This window comes from Sturnira hondurensis, unplaced genomic scaffold (assembly GCF_014824575.4).
Source record: "Sturnira hondurensis isolate 20B ecotype Veracruz unplaced genomic scaffold, ASM1482457v3 Scaffold0017436, whole genome shotgun sequence".
In the NCBI taxonomy this organism is placed as follows: Eukaryota; Metazoa; Chordata; class Mammalia; order Chiroptera; family Phyllostomidae; genus Sturnira; species Sturnira hondurensis.
The window spans coordinates 19,216,690-19,236,614 of NW_028090067.1; the positions used below are offsets into that span (position 1 = coordinate 19,216,690).

At 49.4% G+C, this 19,925-nt stretch overlaps 1 protein-coding gene across 2 annotated transcripts; it reads right to left on the reverse strand.

The window, feature by feature from the left end:
• Positions 1-1,707: 1,707 nt before the first annotated feature.
• Positions 1,708-12,182, reverse strand: TOB2 (transducer of ERBB2, 2). 2 transcript variants are annotated; one of them, XM_037067880.1, is made up of 2 exons: positions 11,703-12,182; positions 1,708-5,550 (listed from the first exon to the last, which is right to left on the reverse strand). In XM_037067880.1, exon 2 carries the CDS (start codon positions 5,457-5,459, stop codon positions 4,422-4,424), a length of 1,038 nt encoding a protein of 345 aa, XP_036923775.1. In that variant the 5' UTR covers positions 5,460-5,550; positions 11,703-12,182; the 3' UTR covers positions 1,708-4,421. The 2 variants fall into 2 exon arrangements, with proteins under 2 accessions (XP_036923775.1, XP_036923776.1); XM_037067881.1 differs by having other exon boundaries at positions 11,699-12,182.
• Positions 12,183-19,925: the final 7,743 nt, after the last annotated feature.

Sequence of the window (19,925 nt, forward strand, 5' to 3'; positions counted from 1 at the left end):
CCCTGATGGTGAAAATGATACTTATCATTCACCCTGGGCCAGCCACTGCGCTAGGCATTTCCCACTCATTATTTTATTTAGTTTCACGAGTAGGTAGGTACATTTTAGAGGTGAGAGAAATGAGGTGCAGGTGAGGTGGTTTGCTTGAGGCCACCCAGCTAAGGAGGTGGCAGAGGTAGGGCTGGAACCTGAGTCTTCCAAACAAGGGGGCGAGTCCAGAATCTTCCCTGACAGGTGTCCACCTGACAGGGTCCCTGCGGAGGGGCTGTGGCCAAGCTTTTCTCCTCTCTGGCTAACTCTTCCTCTTCACCTCCTGACCCTGGGGGCCTTGTGCACACCTGCCCTGTAACTGCTGTTCCACCTGTGCTTCCAGGGCAGATAATCACCGATACTAGGTACTTTATTTATATTAACATAAATAGGAATGAGTGCAAGGGCCCTGGGGCCTGGACACAATGGCCAAATGCTGTGGGAGGAAGTGGCCAGTGGAGGGGAATGACACCAGGACTCCTAGGACCCTTAAGCAGAGGTTGTTTGACTTGAGGTCCTAGGCCCAGGTCACATGCTTGCAAGGGGGTGGGGGTGGGCTATCAGTTTTGGCCTGTTTGGGGAGGGGCCTGAGGAGACCCTTATCTTGCCCATGCGCAGAAGAGCTGCTTGCCTATTGCCCAGGGAGGGCCTAGTGGTCAGGCCCTCCCTGCCTGTCTCATGTCACCCTTCCAAAGCTATTACCAGTTTTATGCGTGAAAAACGCAATACACAGCTCTGACTGGTGTGGCTCTGTGGATTGAGTGCTGGCCTGCCAGCCAAGGGGTCATGGGTTCAGTTCCCAGTCACAGCATATGCCTGGGTTGCAGGCCAGGTCCCTGTTGGGGGCACACAAGAGGCATCCGCACATTGATGTTTTTCTCCCTCTCTCTAAAAATAAGTATATTTTTAAAAAATGTAACAAAACAAAACAAAACACCATACACAGGTCAAAACCTCAGCTTCCCTACTTCCTAGCTTTGTTAGGTTACCTAGCAGGTAACCTAACTTGGAGCCCACTTCTCAGTGGCCCCGAGGCGGTAACACTTGCACCACCAGGTCACCGTGAGGGTGAGGTAAGAGTCAACAAGCATCTGGCTGCCTGCTTCCACCCAGGGGCCTTTCGGGGCGATGTGAATCACTGCTGGGAAGGCACCGAAGGGGGGTGTCTGTGTCTCCTCCCTTCTCTCAGCCTCATGGGCCTAGGAGAGGGGGTGGCTGAACTCCTAGGGGAATCGGGTAGGAGGCTGGCTCCTCCCCAGCCTCAGTATGAAGGGGGCTCTCTCGCCCCTGCCCACTCCTAAAAGTCTAATGGAGTTGGCAAATGCTGGTTCTAGAGCTTGCTGGAGGCTGTTCCTAAAGGACCCAGGGGCATCATCTTGTTCTCAAGGCTCTGCTTCCAACCCAGGCTCCACCACTGCTGAGTGCAGGGAGCCGGGGCCCTGTACAACCCCCCGGACCCTGTCTCCCACATGGAGCAGGCCCCAGGGGAGTGGGCACCCTGAGGTGTCCTGTGTTGACAGGACAGGTCATCAGAAAGGAGCCTGAGACCCCTGTGCTCATGCAGTGGTCAGGTGAGAATGAGTGATTGTTTCTCGAAACCAACAGGGGCCAGGTCACTCCCTCTCTGCATCCCAAATTGGAGCCCGGAAACAAAACCAGCCAGGAGCACGCAGAAGGCTATTATATATCATGCTTTTAATACAAACTTAAAAAAATCTGGAACAATATAAACTGTACAGATTTGATCAATTGTTTTGTTTTTAAACTAAATCTCTAAACACACCAATGTCCCATTCCAAAATATTGCACAACGATCTGAATACAAAATGCCTGATTGTATTCCTCCTTCACTAAAGAAAACAAGTTCACCGCCCTGCTCCCCCACACCCCTCTCCACATCACCTCAGTGCCCCCTTCCCCGTCCCTAGGGGTCCAACTGGAGAATCTACAGCGCACTGCATTGAGAAAAAGACATCATTCTGGACTAAAAGTTTACATTCTTTACAAGACAATCCACCTCTTGATTCATTCCTGGAAAGAGGGGTAAATAAAGGATGGGGGAAGGGGAGAAAGTTTTATTCTCTTTTTTAAAGTTTGTTTTTCCTGAAAAAATATCTTTGTTTCTCTCTTAAGAAAAAATCTTGAAAAGAAAAAAATTACGTTTTACGTTAGAAATATACATATATTATATATACCTCTTACATTTTACAAATGTAGCAAATTATTCGATACAAACGGACACCAAAAAATGTAAAAAATAAAAAAAAAACTTTTTCTACGAAACCAGGTAAATTAGTGCAGATTTTTGTTTTTGTTTTCTTAAAAAAAATAAAATTGAAGCAAAATGCCTAGATTTGAGACAAGACAGACTGAACTGGGCCCAGGGCCCAGTGCTGGAGCCATGCTCCTGGACATACATTTTTCTTCGTATTTCAAGACACTAAGGGGTAGGTCTCCCCTCTCCCTGCATGTGGTAAGATAACAAGCTGACCAGGTGTGGGAGTACCTGTGTGCGTGAGTGTGGGAGGAGGGAGCTGGGAGAGGGCGTAAGGCGGCATCCAACCTTCCCGGAGAGCAGCAGTCTGTCTGAGCCTGTCACCTGTGAGAGAGCCAATGGCTAAGGAGAGAGAGTGGCCCGGACTGGGCTGACCCCTGAGAAGTCTAGGGGGACAGATGGTGCTGGGCTGAGGAGCCAGGGCGCTGCCCCGCTGGGGGAGGTAGAGCTGGTGCCCAGCGCAGGGAGAGGCTGGCAGTGTCTGTCTGGGCTGGATCCACTGCCACAGCAGTTGCTCACTTGGGGTCACTGGGGAGGGTGGGGTGCCAAAGGCTTTGGTACTTTTTGGTGATGGGGACCCTGATGCCATGTGCCCCACTTGCCAAAGACTCGTGGTATGGAAGCTGGCCCACGGGGGCTGGTTGGGAGAAATGACTTCTCTTCTAGCAGAGGGGGAGTGAATGCTCTTCTACAGTCCAAACACCCTGCTGCGCTGGCTAGGCCCGGCCCGCCCAGAACACCCCTCACAGCATCGAGGCCCAGTGGGACTGGGCCGGGCAGTGAGGGTGGATGGCAAGAGGCACCAGAAAGTTTTCAAGCAGGCAGGGGCAGAAGTGTAGTAAAACATCTATACAACCGAAGGACCAAGAAGTCTCGGTTTGAGGCTCAGGACTGCCCGTTACAGGCACGGCCCCAAACGCTCACCCGCCAGGGTCTCAGCTCCTGCACTGGGCGACTGTCACACAACAACAGGAGGGCCCAAGTCCAGGGACTCCTCTTAGGGGTCAGAGGCGGGGTATTCCCTCAGTCCCTCACAGCGAACCATTTAAAATTTTTTTGGTCAAAAACAAAAGTGCAGATCCCTCCAGACTTTGGAAACCAGTTCCTTCGGCAGTATTCTCCTCTGGGAGTGTCTGAGGTTAAGTCGGCCTCACCAAACCACTCGACCCACCCTGTAAAAGGACTGACAACCTGCCCTGGCCCATCCCCCGACCTCAAATGTAAATAAGCACTTGCGGCAACTCAGAATCACACCCAGAGGGGAAGTTTCACATGGCCGGGAACCCTTTACAATAGGACAGCAAACCAAGCACACACATGCATACACCCCCCACCCCGGCTGGCCCCATCTCCCCACCCACCACCTCAGGCCCAGGGAAGAAGGGGCTGCATGAGATGCCACACAAGTTAGCAGCTGGGTCTCCAGGGCCACAGTGACAGTCTGGTACTCCAGATGGGGATGGTGGCGTGGAGGCCACAGGACAGAGATGAAAGGAACTCCAACAGACAGAGCACTAATCTCCCTGTGACCCATGCCTGAGAGGGAGTGGGGCCGGTGTCAGACCTATTTGGGCGGCAGGACACAAGAAGGCCTGCTGAGGTTGGATGGCTTTGAGTGAGAGGACAGCTGGGTGACTGATGCAGTGACATGGGACAGCCTCTCCCTGTTCTGAGGAAGGCCAGGCCCCAGCTGCGGCTCTCCCTTCCCTGTGAGCTTGGACACACCAATCCTAAACCAGGTGTGTGAAGGAGGGAGGGAGGGAGGCAGGACAAGAGGGAGCAGCAATTCACATCTGGACCATTCTTAGCACAGGAAGCCATTAATCAAAGATGTTATATAGAAAACTACATGTAAAAAAAGAAAAAAATATAAAAACCCAAACCAACCAAATAAATCAGAGGCAGGCAGGAAAAGAGCAGGGAGGTTGAATTAAACACGATTCAGGTGCTTCGGGAGCCCCTCCCGCTCCATGCCTCGGCTGCGTTTTTCTAGAAGTGAGAGTGAGAAGATTGGAAATCTTTTTGTATATTTTTCTTTTTCTCTTTTTTTGGCCTTTCCTTTCCTTTCTCTTTTCTGTGGTCTTGCATTCTCCTGGCCCCACAAACAGGTGGGTGGTCAGTTGGCTAGCACTACGGGCTGGAAAGGCTGGCTGGGATACTGCATGGTGTTCAGGTTGTAGCTGAGGCCTTCCACGAAGGGCGTCTTCTCCAGGAAGATGCTGTTGGTGCCACCTCCAAATACCTGGGCCATGTCAAAGCTGCTGCTGTTGCAGGTGGTGGCCCCACTGCCCCCATAGGGGGCCGGGGTGCCACTGCCCTGGCCATCGGCCCCGTCAAAGAAGAGGCTGGGAGAGCCACCACCATTGTACACGAACTCCTTGGCATTGGGCGAGAGCTGGGATTGAGGGGCTGGGTTGGGTGTGATGAAGTTCAGTGAATGCATAGACAAAGAGAGGCTCTTGTGCTTCAGCAGGTTGTTGGTGGGAGAGCGGGCCATGTGAGGCTGCTGCTGTGGGGGCTGCGGGCCGCCTGCCCCACCACTGGCTACACCCCCACCATTTGCAGCCCCACCACCCTTCTTCATCTTAGTGGAGCCAAACTTGGTGGCAGCGAAGGAGGCGGTGGTGAAAGTGATGGGCTGGGTGGAGCGCGGGATAAAGGTGGGGCTGGGAGACTGGCCAAAGGATGGTGATGGGGAGTTGGACAGGGAGCTGTCCTGGCTGCCAATGGGCACGAATACCTGTGCATCAGGGTTGAAGCTGCTCTTGATCTCCTTGTCTAGCTCTGGGGCAACACAGCCCTCGCTGTCATCCAGGTACAGCACTTTCACAGCCCCTTTCTCACCGATCTGGTAGGACACCTCGAAAGGGTCAATCCAGACGCTCAGCTCCTCAGGCACGTTGGCCCGCACATCCTCTACTGCCAGGCCACTCCGCTTGGCGGCCAGCTCTACCACAGGGTCCACTATCTCCCCGATGTGGACACAGCGAAAGCCAGAGCCCTTCAGTGGCTTGTCAGGGTACCAGTGGCCTTCATATTTCTTTTTCAAGAGCCGCTCTAGCTCCTCCCCAAACAGGTCTGCCCGCCGCCGGGGCAGCTTGTTGTATAAGTAGGAGATGATGAAGTTCAGGGCCACTTTGATCTCCAGCTGCATGGTCCTTTCCTGGGCAGATAATCAGCTCAGGGCACGTGTACAAGCCAAAGGCGGAAGACAGAAGGCAGGCAGCCTCGGGCTCCAGATGGCTCTGGGAAACGAGAGAGGGCATCATGAGTAGATGAGCAGAGAGCCTCAGGTGATCGATGGCAAAGGACATACCGGCCCCGACTTTGGATCACACAGACCCAGGGTCCCATTTCTGCTCTACTAGTGACTGCCTCTGTTGTAGGACTGAGGGCAAATCACTTTTTCTGAGCTTTAGCTTCATCAGCCACATGAAGTTACCATGAAGACTAGGTTAGTTCAAGGACGTAAACCACCTCAGGCTCTACCTGGTGTTCAGTACGTACTTGATAAAACTAGCTATTTTTTAAGTAATTCTAAAGAAACTGAGATGTTGTGGTTTCCAATATTTTGAGAATTCAGACCATTGCCCAACTAACACGAAAAAACTGAATCCTTAATTCAGCTGGAGAAGGGAAGGCTTCTGCTAACTCATTAGTCTGTAATATCTCGGTGAAACTGTGCTCCCAAGTTGCCACAGGCCAAGATATAAGTCTAAAATCTTTAATTTTCCTCCTTAAATGGAAAGGGATACAGGTCACCGAACAAGAAGAAGCACTGCCAATGTTTCACGGAAGGTTTGGACTCTAGTCACATCCAATTTGTCATCCCGGGCTCCTGGGTATGTATATGCTCTGGCTCACTCTGGGTTTGCAGAACTCATGTAAGAATGGCGCAGTGTGACCAAGGCAAGCACTGCCATCCAGAACCGCGGCCTCCAAGAATAGAGATGAGCGCACAATTCCCAGGAAAAAGTCAAGAGGCCTGGGCCAACGCTGGCACTGCTGACAAGGACTGCCCAGGGCTGCAGAGGAAAGGGGAGGGAAGGAGGGTCTGTAGGGAAGGAGGGAGGAGGGCAGAGAGAAGAAATTTTCCATCACCCTGTAGCTTCCAGCTGGGGATCCATCATCATTCAGTCTCCCAGGGACCGTCTGGCCACCTGTCCTTGGCACCAGATCAGATTTATCAAGTGTTTGGAGATCCCTGGAGAGGAGGCAGCCCAAGATAAACACTTGGATTGTTATTTTGGGACTGTCTCACAGCCAGATCGCACAGAGGTCAAAGAGGTTTATTCCCAACTTCTGGGCCCGCCTTATGTCCCAGGAAGATGATCTGTGAGGCCTTAAGAGCCAGTGATCCTCATCTCTTTGCTTTCTCCAAAACGACAGCTCCAGGCTCATGCTACAGGAGAACTGAACTGAAAAGGCCACCTGCCTTGCAAGGCCGACAAGGCCAGAACACGTTCCTAGCCAGACCTTGGGGTGAGACTGTGCTGCTGTGCTCAGCACAGAAGCAAGACTGATCCAGGATCCGTCAAGGGCATCTTCAGTCCTGGGATAGACCTGGCGTTGGAATTTGATTAAAATCCCTTCTTGGTCCAGCACAGAGTATTCAGGCACTAATTCTAGGCTTGAGAATCTTGAATTTTCTGAACACCTGTCTCAACTCACTTCCCTACAGTTCTCAGACCTGGGCCATGTCTCCTAGGGGCATTTTTAGGATTGAATTCTGAAGTGAAGCTCTCTGATGGGGGGTTTCAGAGAAGATGCACTAGGTCAATCTGGAGTAGCACACACACTGGCTGGCCTGAGTCTTGCCCTCATTTCAGGTCTGAGCACACAGAGGGTCATGGCGGGAAGTCCCCAACAGAGTTGCTCTGAGCACAGACTCCCCCAAGCTCCCCATAGGGATGCTCAGGATTCAGGACACCCTTATCTTCCTCTATCACAGCTTCCAACAAACAGTGAATCTCCAAGTTGCTTCAAATGTCTATTCATGGTCACCATAGATCAACTCCAGGGGGCCTTCTGGTTTTAAGAGAAGAACGAAGGTAAAGATAAGGGGCTTTCTGTTTTTGAGGACTGGGTTCATCACCAGATGCAAAGCCAGCCAGCAGGAACCTGGGCCTCCACTCAAAAATGGAGGTATGGCTCTGGCTACTGTGGCTCAGTGGATTGAGTGCCGGCCTTCGAACCAAAGGGTAACTGGTTCGATTCCCAGTCAGGGCACATGCCTGGGTTGTGGGCCAGGTGCCCAGTAGGGAACATGCAAGAGGCAACCACACATTGATATTTCTCTCCCTCTCTCCTTCCCTTCCCCTCTAAAGAGAAATAAATAAAATCTTTTTTAAAAAAGTAAAATTTTTTTTTATTTATCTTTAGAAGGGAAGGGAAGGAGAGAGGGAGAGAAATATCAATGTATGGTTGCTTTTGGTTCATCCCCTGCTGGGAACTGGCCTGCAACCCAGGCATGTGCCCTGACAGGGAATCGAACCGCGATCTTCTGGTTCGCAGGCCCGCGCTCAATCCACTGAGCTATACCAACCAGGGTAGAGAAATAAATAAAATCTTTTAAAAAACGGAGGCCAGACTTGAATCCAATACATGATACTTCTCAAGGCATCGCAGGGTCTCCTACACATTTCCAGCCCTCCTCCAACTTTAATGCATATTTGCCTTCCAAGCTAACCTCCCCTAAACAGTTCCGTCTCAAACTGAGAGCATTTTAAATGCAGGTCAAAGTCACTGGGAAATGAGCCTCCCACCTTGAAATACAATAGAAGCACTATCATCAGCCCTGCCTAGCTACCCATTTTCTGCAGCATAAGCAACTAAAGCTGCACACCAATTTATACTTCAGTGATGCTGCCGCACAGATGAGGAAGTATATATAATGCCACCTTTGCCTCTTTAATTGGAGAGCAGGCCAGGCCAGATGGCTGTGGGTGGAACCTTACAAAAATGCCGGACAACCAGAATGGGATTTTCTGCTCTATCAGCTCAGGCTCTAATTTTGACTTCAAGAAGCTTATGGAACTGAGGATTAAAGCACCAGTGCTGTCTTGTCTTTAACTAAAGTTAGAAGTGACCACTCCGATGAGTTTGCTCATTTTTTTTTTAGGCGATGAACAAACTCTAGAGTTTATATATAAAATATTTATAGAATGTGTAAAATTAGAAAGCTTAGAAATAACTACTCTTCAACAAAAGACACAAGTAGATTTGTGTTAACCAGCGGAAGAGGACTCTAAGAAGCTAACTGTTTAACAATAGCAAATTTACCTTTTGTCAATATATTAAAAAGTTGCAAATGTGAGAATAAATTCTGTCAAACCTTATCTAGAATCTTATCCTCCACTTGTCTACTTCCAGCAACAAAGTTAATCAGATCCCTCCAGCTGCCTCGTTTTAAAGAAAAGCGCATAAAAGGACAAAAATGAAGGTGGTGGTAGCCTGTCAATGACAGGGTAATGGACAGTCCAGAGAGAATGCCTAACAAAAATGCACAGGAAGAATTTTAATAAGAAAAAGTTATATACTGAAGGAGAAAAGGAGGACCTGGACGGGCAGAATTGGTTAGAGCGTCACCCCAATGCAACAAGGTTGTGGGTTCCATCCCCTGTCAGGGCACAGACAAGAAGCAAACAATGTATGTATTGATACATGGAACAACAAATCAATGTGTTTTTTTCTATTAAAAAAATCGAATAAAAAATAAAGGAAAAGCCCTGCTTGGTGTAGCTCAGTGGATTGAGTGCGGGCCTGCGAACCAGAGGATCGAGGTTCGATTCCCAGTCAGGGCACATGCCTGGGTTGCAAGCCAATTCCCTGCAGGCCAACTCCCAGCAGGGGACACATGAAAGGCAACCATACATTGATGTTTCTCTCCCTCTCCTTCCCCTCTAAAGATAAATAAATAAATAAAATCTTTTAAAAAAAATAAATAAATAAAGGAAAAAAGGAAAGACAATGACACGGGACCCCACCAGGTTCTCAAACCGTGAGAACCTATACAAATATTCAAGCATCAAAAACCTTAACTTTCAGTGTTTTACAATCAAGTACAAGTGGATTCAAGTGAGTGTGTGGGGAGAGCAGTCAGGCAGGAGGGGTCCTCAATTTTGACAAGGTCAGTAGGTGTCACAAACTGGGTGCCAGGGGGTAAGAGCTAAGCTCCAGGGCCATGGGGGACAAACCCACCCCACCTGTTCCGGAGCACCGGCGGGACAGGTGTGGTTCAAAGGCTTCCAGGACTTGGCCCGACTGACTGCATAAGCCAGCCCAGTCTCACACCATCTCCCCAAGCCCGCCCAGTCTCACACCATCTCCCCAAAACACTGGCAGGCACAGCCCAAGTCTGCCGGCAAGGCTCCTTCCGCCCAAGAGGGCCTTTTCTAGGGCACTCCAAGTTCTTCCGCAGCCGGGAAGACTTGACTGAGCCCTAATATAGGTGGGGAGGCCAGTGGCGAAGTCATGCACCGCACTCTGGGACTTGTAGTCCTCAGAAACCACAAGCTCTGCTTGAACCAAGTGACCTACTTTCTTTACACACTACACCTCCCTACGTACTTTGCGAAGGCTCCGCGGACAAACCACGCATGCTCAGTAAGGGCAGCTGGCCGAGGTTCAGAGAACCAAGGAAAACTTTCCGAGGCACATGCGCGCTGTGGTGGACTGCCCCCTCCCCCGCCCACCGCCTAATTCATTTTATATAAATTCTACCCATAAGGCCTACTTGCCGTACTGTATCACGGTACTATACCCATGTCTCGGTTTCCTGAGAGGCTAAACTTTTTCTCCCTTTCTCTTTACGGCCTTCCATGGCTGCTGAATTAAGGATCTGCTTCAAATGAGGTTTCCTGGCTGAAGGCGGTGGGCTTGAATAGATAAGGTCACATTCCCACCCCCCTCCTAGCCACTTAATCTGTATTCCTGGGGTTTGGTGGTCTCCGACTGGAGTTGCTGCAGGGATGGTGGATTCAAAAAGAAAGAACCTTCTAGTTAAGGACCAGCAGGCTCGGCTCTAGCACCCCAACAACCAGGAAAGTAAAGGCAGTAGTTAAAAGCCAGTTCTTCCCGTCCTTTCAGCCGAAGAAATTCCCAGTTAAGCTGCGGAGAGGCGCCGGGCCGACAATCGGAAGGCCAGAAGCCGGCAGGGCCCAAGCCTCACACTTCTTCTAATTCAAGTCCCAGTAACCAGACCCGGTGAGGGAAATGGGAAGAGGTTCCCAGGCAGGGAAGGAAAAACTGTATATCTGACACCTGGACATCATCACCTTCCAATACTTAAAATTGTTTGTGAGTCTCCTCCCACTGCGAGGCCTGCTCTATGACCAGATTTACCAGATCCTAAGCAAAGCTCCCCTACAGGGTGTTAAGCAAACCTCCTAATCTTTCTTCCCACACTAGCTTCTCTCCCCCTCTGCTTAAGAGGGGAATGGGGATAGGTGCCCAAGAAAGCAATAGGGTGTTTTTCTGCTGGAAAATCTAAGATGAAGGACCTACTCCCAGGGTAGGATAGATAGGAAGGAGACAAAGGTTAGTATACAGAGCAGGCCGCTAAAACCCCTTCCACTGGCCCCTAGGTTGAAGCCTGCTGTGTGGGGTTCTGGTTTCTCTTGGGGGATAGAAAAGGGCCTGCCAGTTGCCCTTCCTCTCTCCTCCCTCCTTCCCCTCCCTTTGTGATCAAGGACACAGTCCATCCTTTGGACTAGAGAATGAGCTTAGGAGTAGGGGCTGTTTCTCCCAGGTACCTCACCAGGATCCACTCACTGGTATTCTTCTAAAAGTACTTTTTTTCCCCGCCCAGTTTCCACTGAAAACACTAAAGAGGATAAAGAGCTTAAGCCCAAATTGTGAATTCTGGCTCAGAGGCCAGAGGACGGTCACCAGTGACCGGTCCAAAAGCGGGGGGTGGGGGGGTGGAGGGTGGTGTGAGAGGGGGATGTCCATCCTTCATCTCTCAGGCTTCACAGGGCCAGAAACAGACCCTATTAATCATTGCCACCCCCTTCCCTACACATGGGGGTGGAGCAGAAAACAAGGCCTGGATCCCCTTCCTTCCTCTGATTTATTTTATGGTGGTGAAAATCAAGCAAGTCTCTAGGACATGAAGAACTAAGGGAGGCGGACAGGGAGGAAATGCACCCCACTCAGGAGGGAGCTACTCTTGCAATAGGGAGAGAAGGGGGCTCTGGGGTACCCCAGGATGGCAGAAGCGTGGGGAGGGGAAATGGAGCACAGGGGGAAAGGAAAATGCTAGCCAGGCGTGGGGCGGGGGCGCGACAGCAACGTGGAGCCTCCAGCAAAACGAAGAGCGGGAGTGAAGTGGGAGAAGCTCTCGAGACTATCGGGTATCGGGGGCAACCTCCCGCAAGCCCCCCACTCACTCACTCACTCGGGTCTCTGCGGTGGCGGGGCGGGCTGCAGACCACTGGGTGGCTTCTCCCTCCAGGGTGGTCCAGGGCGCGGGACAGAGGTCGCTCGCCCTTCTTTTCCTGGGCACCGCCGGGCCGGGGCCAATGTGTCCTTTTCTTCGTTGAGGTTTGGGGGCGAGTTGGTGGGGGTTATGGGCTATGGCTCTCAAATAATAATTCAGCTTTTTGCAGGTCGGGCTGAGCCGCGGGGAACGGAGGGCGGTCGGGCCCGCCGGCGGTGACCGCGTTGGGATGGCGGACCGGAGGATGGCTCGTGTCACGGTGGGGAGAACAGTCCGGGTTGTGGCTGGCGGGTGGTCCTACCCTTCTAGCCCTGAGTCTTCATAGCCACTCACTCTTCTCCAAGAGGACTCGCACCTTCCAGTGCCCCGTGCCGAAGTGAGCAAAGTCAATGAAAAGTTTCACCCTTGGCAACCCTGCGCATGGATCTAGCTTCCCCACCCCTGCGTGATGCGTCCCTCCACCCTGCAGGGGCGGGGCCGGCACCGTGCCGGGACTACTTTCGAACCAGCGGGTAGCTTAACCCCTGGGGCGGAGAGGCCCTTGCACTACGAACTCGGGGGTACCTAGTAACCCCCTCTTCCTTCGTCCCCACCCCTCCCCCTGTGGCAAGCCCCTTGTCTCAGCTCCCAACTCAAACATCAGCAGAGTCTTCTGCCTTCCCCATTGCAGCGTAGTTGTTTTTTTTTCCACGCCCCAAACCAATAAAACCGTGCTCTTCTTGTAAGGTGTCTTCGCAAGTGGACAGAGTTCCGCTAGGGCAGGATCTTTGGACTGGGACCGGGATGTTCACTTTGGGTGTATTGGATGAAAGGTTATTGCGGGAAGGGAAACGTCCGTGCTGTGTCTTCGTCCCTACACCTGCTTCCAGGCCACTTTGGCTAGTCTTTCCAGTTCTGGGAGACTGGCCCGCGGCACTAGCACCACCCGAATTACAGGGGAGGAGGCGGTGGCGGGGCTAGCTGAGAGCACGACACAAGCTCTGGAAACGTTTTGGACCTTTATCAACTCAGGTTGGCCTGACTGCCCCCTGCCTCGAGCGCCTTGTACCTCGTCCGGGAACGCCTGTAACGTCTACGGGAGGGCGAGGGGAAAATCAGGGCCGAGCACCGTGAGCGAGAGAAGGGGGAGGTGAGAAAGAGGGTGGACGACCAGCAAAAGGAACCGCCTCCACCGCCCTGTTACCTCGTGGCGGGGCACGACCCCTCTGCCGACTCCCCTCCTCTCCCCAGCTGGCGACCCCCATAAGAGACACTAGAAAGCCACATTTCTTTCAGTAACAGCCCAGCCTTCGGTGTTGGTGCCTGCCAGTGCCAGGGACGTTGGACTCGCACACCCCACGGTCCCTCGGACAGTGGATCCTGGCTTGGCGAACCTTGGACGTGGTGTTCCAGACCTGCGCGCGCTCGAGCCTCTTCCCGGGCCTTCGCCACACAGGCTCTCGGTCACTTTGTGACGGGTGCGACACTGAGTTAGGAGGCCCATGCCTGGACTGTCAGGTGGCGAGGCACGGGGCTCCAGATAGCTTGAATGTTACGTCTTTTACCCTGTTCCTCCTTTAATCACCCATTCCCCAGGTCTCTCCCATCCCTGACCTTTATTCTCATCCTGGAGGGTTCCAGCCCATCAGCAGCCGCTGAGCCCAGATGGGGTGGGTGAGATCCGACTTTCCAGCCACGAACAGTTCGCGTATTTTTTCATTGATCACTCTTTTTTGGCAAGGGCAGAGAAAAGCGTGGGGGTTTAGTTTTCCTTGACCGCAGCAGATAAATGCCGGATTACAGGGCAAACTCCATGGGGGAAGGGAGGTGCGAAGGATCTGGAGCACGAGAGCCCCATCCCCCACAGTCTTAGCACTTCAGCTCTTGGGGCACCTCCAGGGACTACTTGCAATGTGCGTCAGCGACAAGCATAGCGTCACATACACGCCCCCTCCGCCATGCCCCATTCCTCCCCTCTCCTTTTCCCTCTCCCTCCTCCTCACTCTTCTCCCCTCCCTTCCTTCCTTTCCCCGCTTTCCTCCTCCCCATCCCTTCCCTCTTCTCCCCGTTTTTGTTTTCGTTTCAATCAGCACGCCCTCCCCGGGCAGAGTCCCAGCCGACCCACAGGGTTCCTAAGAACTGAATAGCTAAAAATATACCTGGTATGTTAGCAACAGTCTTCCCATTGGTCGAGTACAAGGGAGAGGCGGCATCTGATTGGGTTTTCATCCAACCGCTGGGACTAGGGTTGGGGGCCGGAGCCAAGGAGCCAGGTCCTTGGGCAGAGCAAGCGTTTGCGCAGTGGGGCATTGCAAAGGCTGCTGGTATTGGTAGTTATTTATTAGAGGTAGCCATGGAAATATGTGGGTTTGAATCCTAATTCTGCCACCAATCATGTTATCTTGATTTAATGGCAATAAATCTTTTTACATCATCAAACTTGTTTTCTCATCCTTAAACTGAAGATCGTATGGATTAAATATGATTCTGTAGGCAAAGCCTGACAAATAGTTGCTATTCTTAAAGGTAACCATTCTGGCAAATTACGTTTTATATAACCTGTGTTCATTCAATGTACATTCCCCAATAAGCAACCTCAGAAGACAGAATGATAAGAAAGGTGAGGGTGAGCTAAAAGGAATTCTAGAGTACCTCCGGAAGGGAGTGATGGAATCGATATAAGCAGATACCAGGATGGAAGACTCCTACCATTCAATACAGGCTGAGAGAAGGGTGGACTGACCCCTGGAAGGAAGGGGCTGAATTAGTGCGTTCATACTTTTATTCGTATTTCTCCTGCCCCGCTGGAAACAGCAGCCCTGAGCAACGTCGCTAAAAAAAAAGAAAGAAAGAAACCCGAGAAATCCAGGCTTCTCAAATGGGAGCCCTGTGTAAAGGGTTAGCATACAAATAGGAAAAGATAAAACACAGGGAAAAAGGTAATCGCCCTCCTTAACTGCTGATGTCTCCATTTATGATGTGGTGAGGAAGACGTTTTTTCTCTTCCAAACATGATTTCATCTTGCCGGGGCTTGTGAGCTGAATCCCTACTCGGGCATTCCATGATCCCTTCCCATTTGGAATAATCACCCCTTCAGAAGCACACGCCATGTTTTAGAAATGGTGAGTTTCAAAGTCAGCGTGTGCAGAAGGGAGAAGTGGGGGCAGGGCCCCTGAGAGTAAGTTCTGAGTAAGTTCTGCCAGATGTTTTGTTCCTCTGACAAGTCAGGCTGCTCATAATTAGGGCCAATGAACTCTCAGGGGTGAGTCCTCCCATATATACATGCCAGGGTGACGAATTTTGTGGTTTCTTTTATGTTATCCAAGAAAAAAGTCCCTCTGATGCTTCAAATCCATTGCCACAGAAGGGTAGGAACAAAGAGAGCCACAGCAGAAACTGGCTTTGGAAAAGAGTGATTGAATGTACAGAGCAATGTGAGTGAATTCTAGTAAACAAAGGTATCTTTTGCTGAGAGTAACATTTTAGTCCAGGTGGTGAATAGAGATGATAAGGAACTGAAAAACTGGGAAAAGATGGAAAGCAAATGGAATGCTTTTTTTTAGGCACAAAAATTCCAACCAAGGCAAAGGATCTTTCAACTTTAGCTTCCTTGCTTCAAACTACTATTAAGCAGCTACAGGTCAAAACACAGTGACAGTCCCTCTGAAATTCAGTCATTTCAGTTTGATTCCTTGGGAAGTTAATTTTCTTAATTTAAAAGTTGCTAATTGGGCCTTGGCCAGGTAGCTCAGTTGGTTAGATTGTTGTCCCAATACTCCAAGGCTGTGGGTTTGATTTCAGGTCAGAACATATACAAGAAGCAACCAATGAATGTGTAAGTAAGTAGAACAACAAAGTGATGTTTCTCCCTCTCCATACACACACACACACACACACACACACACACACACAGTATAATATATATGTTTATATTGTATACATATAATCTGCTGATTGTCAGGCCAAGGTCCACATCTGTTGGATATATTGCCTTTTTAAAAATTTTTTATTTGCCCTGGCTGGTGTAGCTCAGTGGATTGAGCTTGGGCCTGCGAATCAAGGGATCGCAGTTCGATTCCCAGTCAGGGCACATGCCTGGGTTGCAGGCCAGTTCCCATCAGAGGACACACTAGAGGCAACCATACATTGATATTTCTCTCCCTCTCTCCTTCCCTTCCCCTCTAAAGAAAAATAAATATAAATAAATAAAAATAAAAAAAATAAAATCCCTTAAACTATTTATTTATTTATCTTTAGAGGGAAAGGGAAAGAGAAAAGGAGAGAAATATCAATGTATGGTTGCCCCTCATGTGTCCCCTGCGGGGAACTGGCCTGCAACCCAAGCATATACCCTGACTGGGAATCGAACTGCCATCCTTTGGTTCATAGGCCTGCGCTTAATCCACTGAGTTATACCAGCCAGGGCTGGATGTATTGTCTTGGCATAGACTAACACATTAAAACTTTTTTAATGAGCTGAAATGTTATTTGTTTATTTTTAGAGAGAGGGGAAGGGAAGGAGAAAGAGAGAGAAACATCAATGTGTGGTTGCCTCTCATGTGACTTCCATTGGGGACCTGGCCTGCAACCCAGGCATGTGCCCTGACTGGGAATTGAACCGGCAACCTTTTGGTTCTCAGCTCTTGCTCAATCCACTGAGCTATACCAGCCAAGGCTGAAATTTGTTTTTTTTTCTCACCCAAGGACATATTTTCATTTGCTTTTAGGGAGAGTGAGAAATATCAATTGGTTTTCTTTCTCTCTCTCTTTTAAATATTTTATTTATTTATTTTTAGACAAAGGGGAAGGGAGGGAGAAAGAGAGGGAGAGAGACATCAATGTGTGGTTGCATCTTGTGCACCCTGTATGGAGGACTTGGCCCAACCCAGACATGTGTCCTGACGGGTAATTGAACTGGCCACCCTTTGGTTTGCAAGCCAGTGCTCAATGACTGAGCCACACCAGCCAGGGCAATTGGTTTTCTCTTGTAAGTGTCCTGACCAGGAATGGAAACAGTAACCTAGGACTGGGAATGGAACACTCAACCCTTAACTAAGAAAAAATGCTCCAACCAATTGAGCCACACCAGCCAAGGCATAAAGTAACAATATTTAAAAGTTGGAAGATCGCACAAAAATCTTATTTTATCACTTGTCCTTAATTCAAAAGATCTGATAATACTGGGCATTCAGGGTGACAATTCTTTGGAGTTGAATGGCAGCCCTCTCCTTTAAAACAGAGCCTGTGCACTCTGATTCTCCCAAGGTCCCCACCTCCCTATTGTCTCCCAGACTGGAAAGCCAAGGGTCACATACCATTTATCATCGTGTTTGGGCCATCCTTACACCCCTCCTTTTTCAATCACTTATATTATTCACCCTGACTCCTGTGTTTGTGACCCCTTTTCCAGTTCGATGTAGTATTTTTTGAGAGGCTGCCTGTTGTGTGCCCTGAGATGGTGGGAGAGGCCGAAAGGAGCTCAAGGACCTGACGATCTAATTCAGTTTTGAAATTCTGGGGTGTGATCCATTAGTAGTCTCATGAAATCACTGGGTTTAATGTATTTCAGCCAGAATCTTTAGAAAAGAATGGAATAAAATGAAAATATTGGAGTGCAATACACACAGTAAATGTATTGTTTTATGAAACATATGTGTGTGTGTGTGTGTGTGTGTGTGTGTGTGTGTACACATACTAGTCATGAAGCTAGCCCAGTTGGGATTGTGGTGAGGCATCTGGAGCATTCACGATATGTCAGGAGCTGAGAAGGAAGAGGTCCTGAGTTGGCTGGCTGATGTGAGGGTGAAAGGGTATTTCAAACAGAGGAAAACAGAGCCAAGACCACAGGCGTGTGTAAGGAATGTCCCTTCAACTGCCTAGTGATGAGCAGAGAGAGAAGTGGAGAAAAACCTTGGGCGTAGGGGAGAGAGGGAACCATTTGGAGGACCTTCAGTGCCAGGACTTAAATGTTTCTCTGGGAAGAAGTAGAGACTCACTGGGAAAGAACCACCATTTTTGCCTGGCTGATGTAGCTCAGTGGATTGAGTGTGGGCTTGCAAACTAAAGGGTTTCTGGTTCGATTCCCAGTCAGGGCACATGCCTGACTTGCAGGCCAAGTCCCCAGTTGGGGGCATGTGAGGGGCAACCACACACTGATGTTTCTCTCCCTCTCTTTCTCCTTCCCTTCCCCTCTCTCTAGAAAATAAATAAATACAGTCTTTAATAAAGAAAAAGCCCGCCATTTTTGTAAAGCTTTCGCAGTAAAGGTCAGGCACTTAGAAGGTCCAATTTTTATTTTATTTTACTTACTTTTAGAGAGAGGAGAAAGGAGGGAGAAACATCAATGTGAGAGAAAACATCGATCGGCTACCTCTTTCTTGTATGTGTCCCAATCAGGGACCGAACCCGAAACCCAGGCGTGTGCCCTGACCTGCAACCTTTCTCTGTGCAGGAAAGATGCCCAACTGGGCCGCATCAGTCAGGGCTAACAAGGTCAAATTTAATCCTTTGTCCCAGAAAGGTAGTCACTAACACCATTATTTAGTAGATAAGAAAAAAGAAGCCCACAAAGGCTCCATGACTCACTAAAGGTCAGTAGCAGAGTAAGAATCAAGGTCTCATTAGAAAGCCGACACACTTCTCATTCCACTTTTTTTTTGAACAAGAGCAGTGTAATAAGTGCGATGTTTAAAGATTAATAATTAATCATATCCAGGAAAGGGAACCACTTTCTCTGTGTAGGTAGTGCTCATTTCAGCACTGGAGAAAAACAGTAATTTTGAAGACCATTCTGATTTTTTGTGGTAATACACGGATCATTATTCTAAGTCTCTTCACAGACTTGTATACTGTCAGAGGTGAAAATTCAGCTTGTAAGTGATGTTTTCCTCACAGAAAATTTGTACTATCATTATGCCAATTTTTACAATTGAAAAGAAATTTCTAAAGTCCAAGGTGGACAAAAATTAAAATCAAAACCATTTAGTTTATTTCAGATAGTTTTGAACTCATTTATTGCATTCTATCGTTCCCTTGGTCTCTTAAAAGAAATGAACCAGCCCTGGCTGGTGTAGCTGAGTGGACTGAGCGCAGGCCCGCGAACCAGACGATCGTGAACCACACAGTCGCGGTTCGATTCCCAGTCAGGGCACATGCCTGGGTTGCAGGCCAGTTCCCAGCAGGGGACTCACGAGAGGCAACCATACATTGATACTTCTCTCCCTCTCTCCTTCCCTTCCCCTCTAAAGATAAATAAATAAAAATATTTTTTTAAAAAAGAAATGAACCAAGAAAGGGATTACGAAAGTAGGTGACAAGAGGAGCGGCATTAAAGGGGACTTACTGGGCTGAGGTCGAACTCGCTCCCTTGGTTATCGGTGTGGAGGGGGTACCACCTCTGACATCCTACTGGGCATTATTCTCTTAAAATTTTTAATTAATTAATTATTTATTTTTAGAGCGAGGGAGAGAGAGAGGGAAACATCAACCTGTGGTTGCCTCTCGTGTATTCCCTGCTGGGAATGGGTCTGCAGCCCAGGCACCTGCCCTGACTGGGAATCGAACCGCGATCCTTTGGTTCGTAGGCCCACCCTCAATCCACTGAGCTACACCAACCAGGGCTGGGCATTATTTTTAAGTTTCCTTGCAAGATGTTTTAGAGGCATTCACATGGAGGCTGATAGAGCACTTAGAGTGTTTTGCTGAAATTAAGTTTTGGAAACATTTGTAGATGCAAGGTTATATTGACCAGAGTGGTGAATAAGCTAATTTTAAAAATTTAAATTTTCTTGTGAAACATTTTGACTCATATTACACTCTAACATCACTATGGAAGCAATGACAGTTCTAAACACAATCTGAAAACGATCTGTTCTCTGCAACATTTTGACCTATCAAAGCCCTTACCTGATGCTTTGGAACTGCTTAGCTTCCAAACACACCATGCGGTTCAGATGGTCTCCCGTCGCCCCGATGGGTTCCAGCATGTGCTTCAAAGCCCACTTATCTGGTTTCCTTGGCTTACATTATTTATTCGGTACGAAGCACCTGCTACCTGCTGGGCAGAACAGACTTGGTCCCTGCCACCACTGAACACAGCCTACCAGCTGTCAGATTACCTCATGGTGCTATAGAGACGTGTAAAAGGGGGAACTTAGACTGGGGGTCCAGAGGCGTTTCTGAGGAAGGATTTAGCTGAGGTC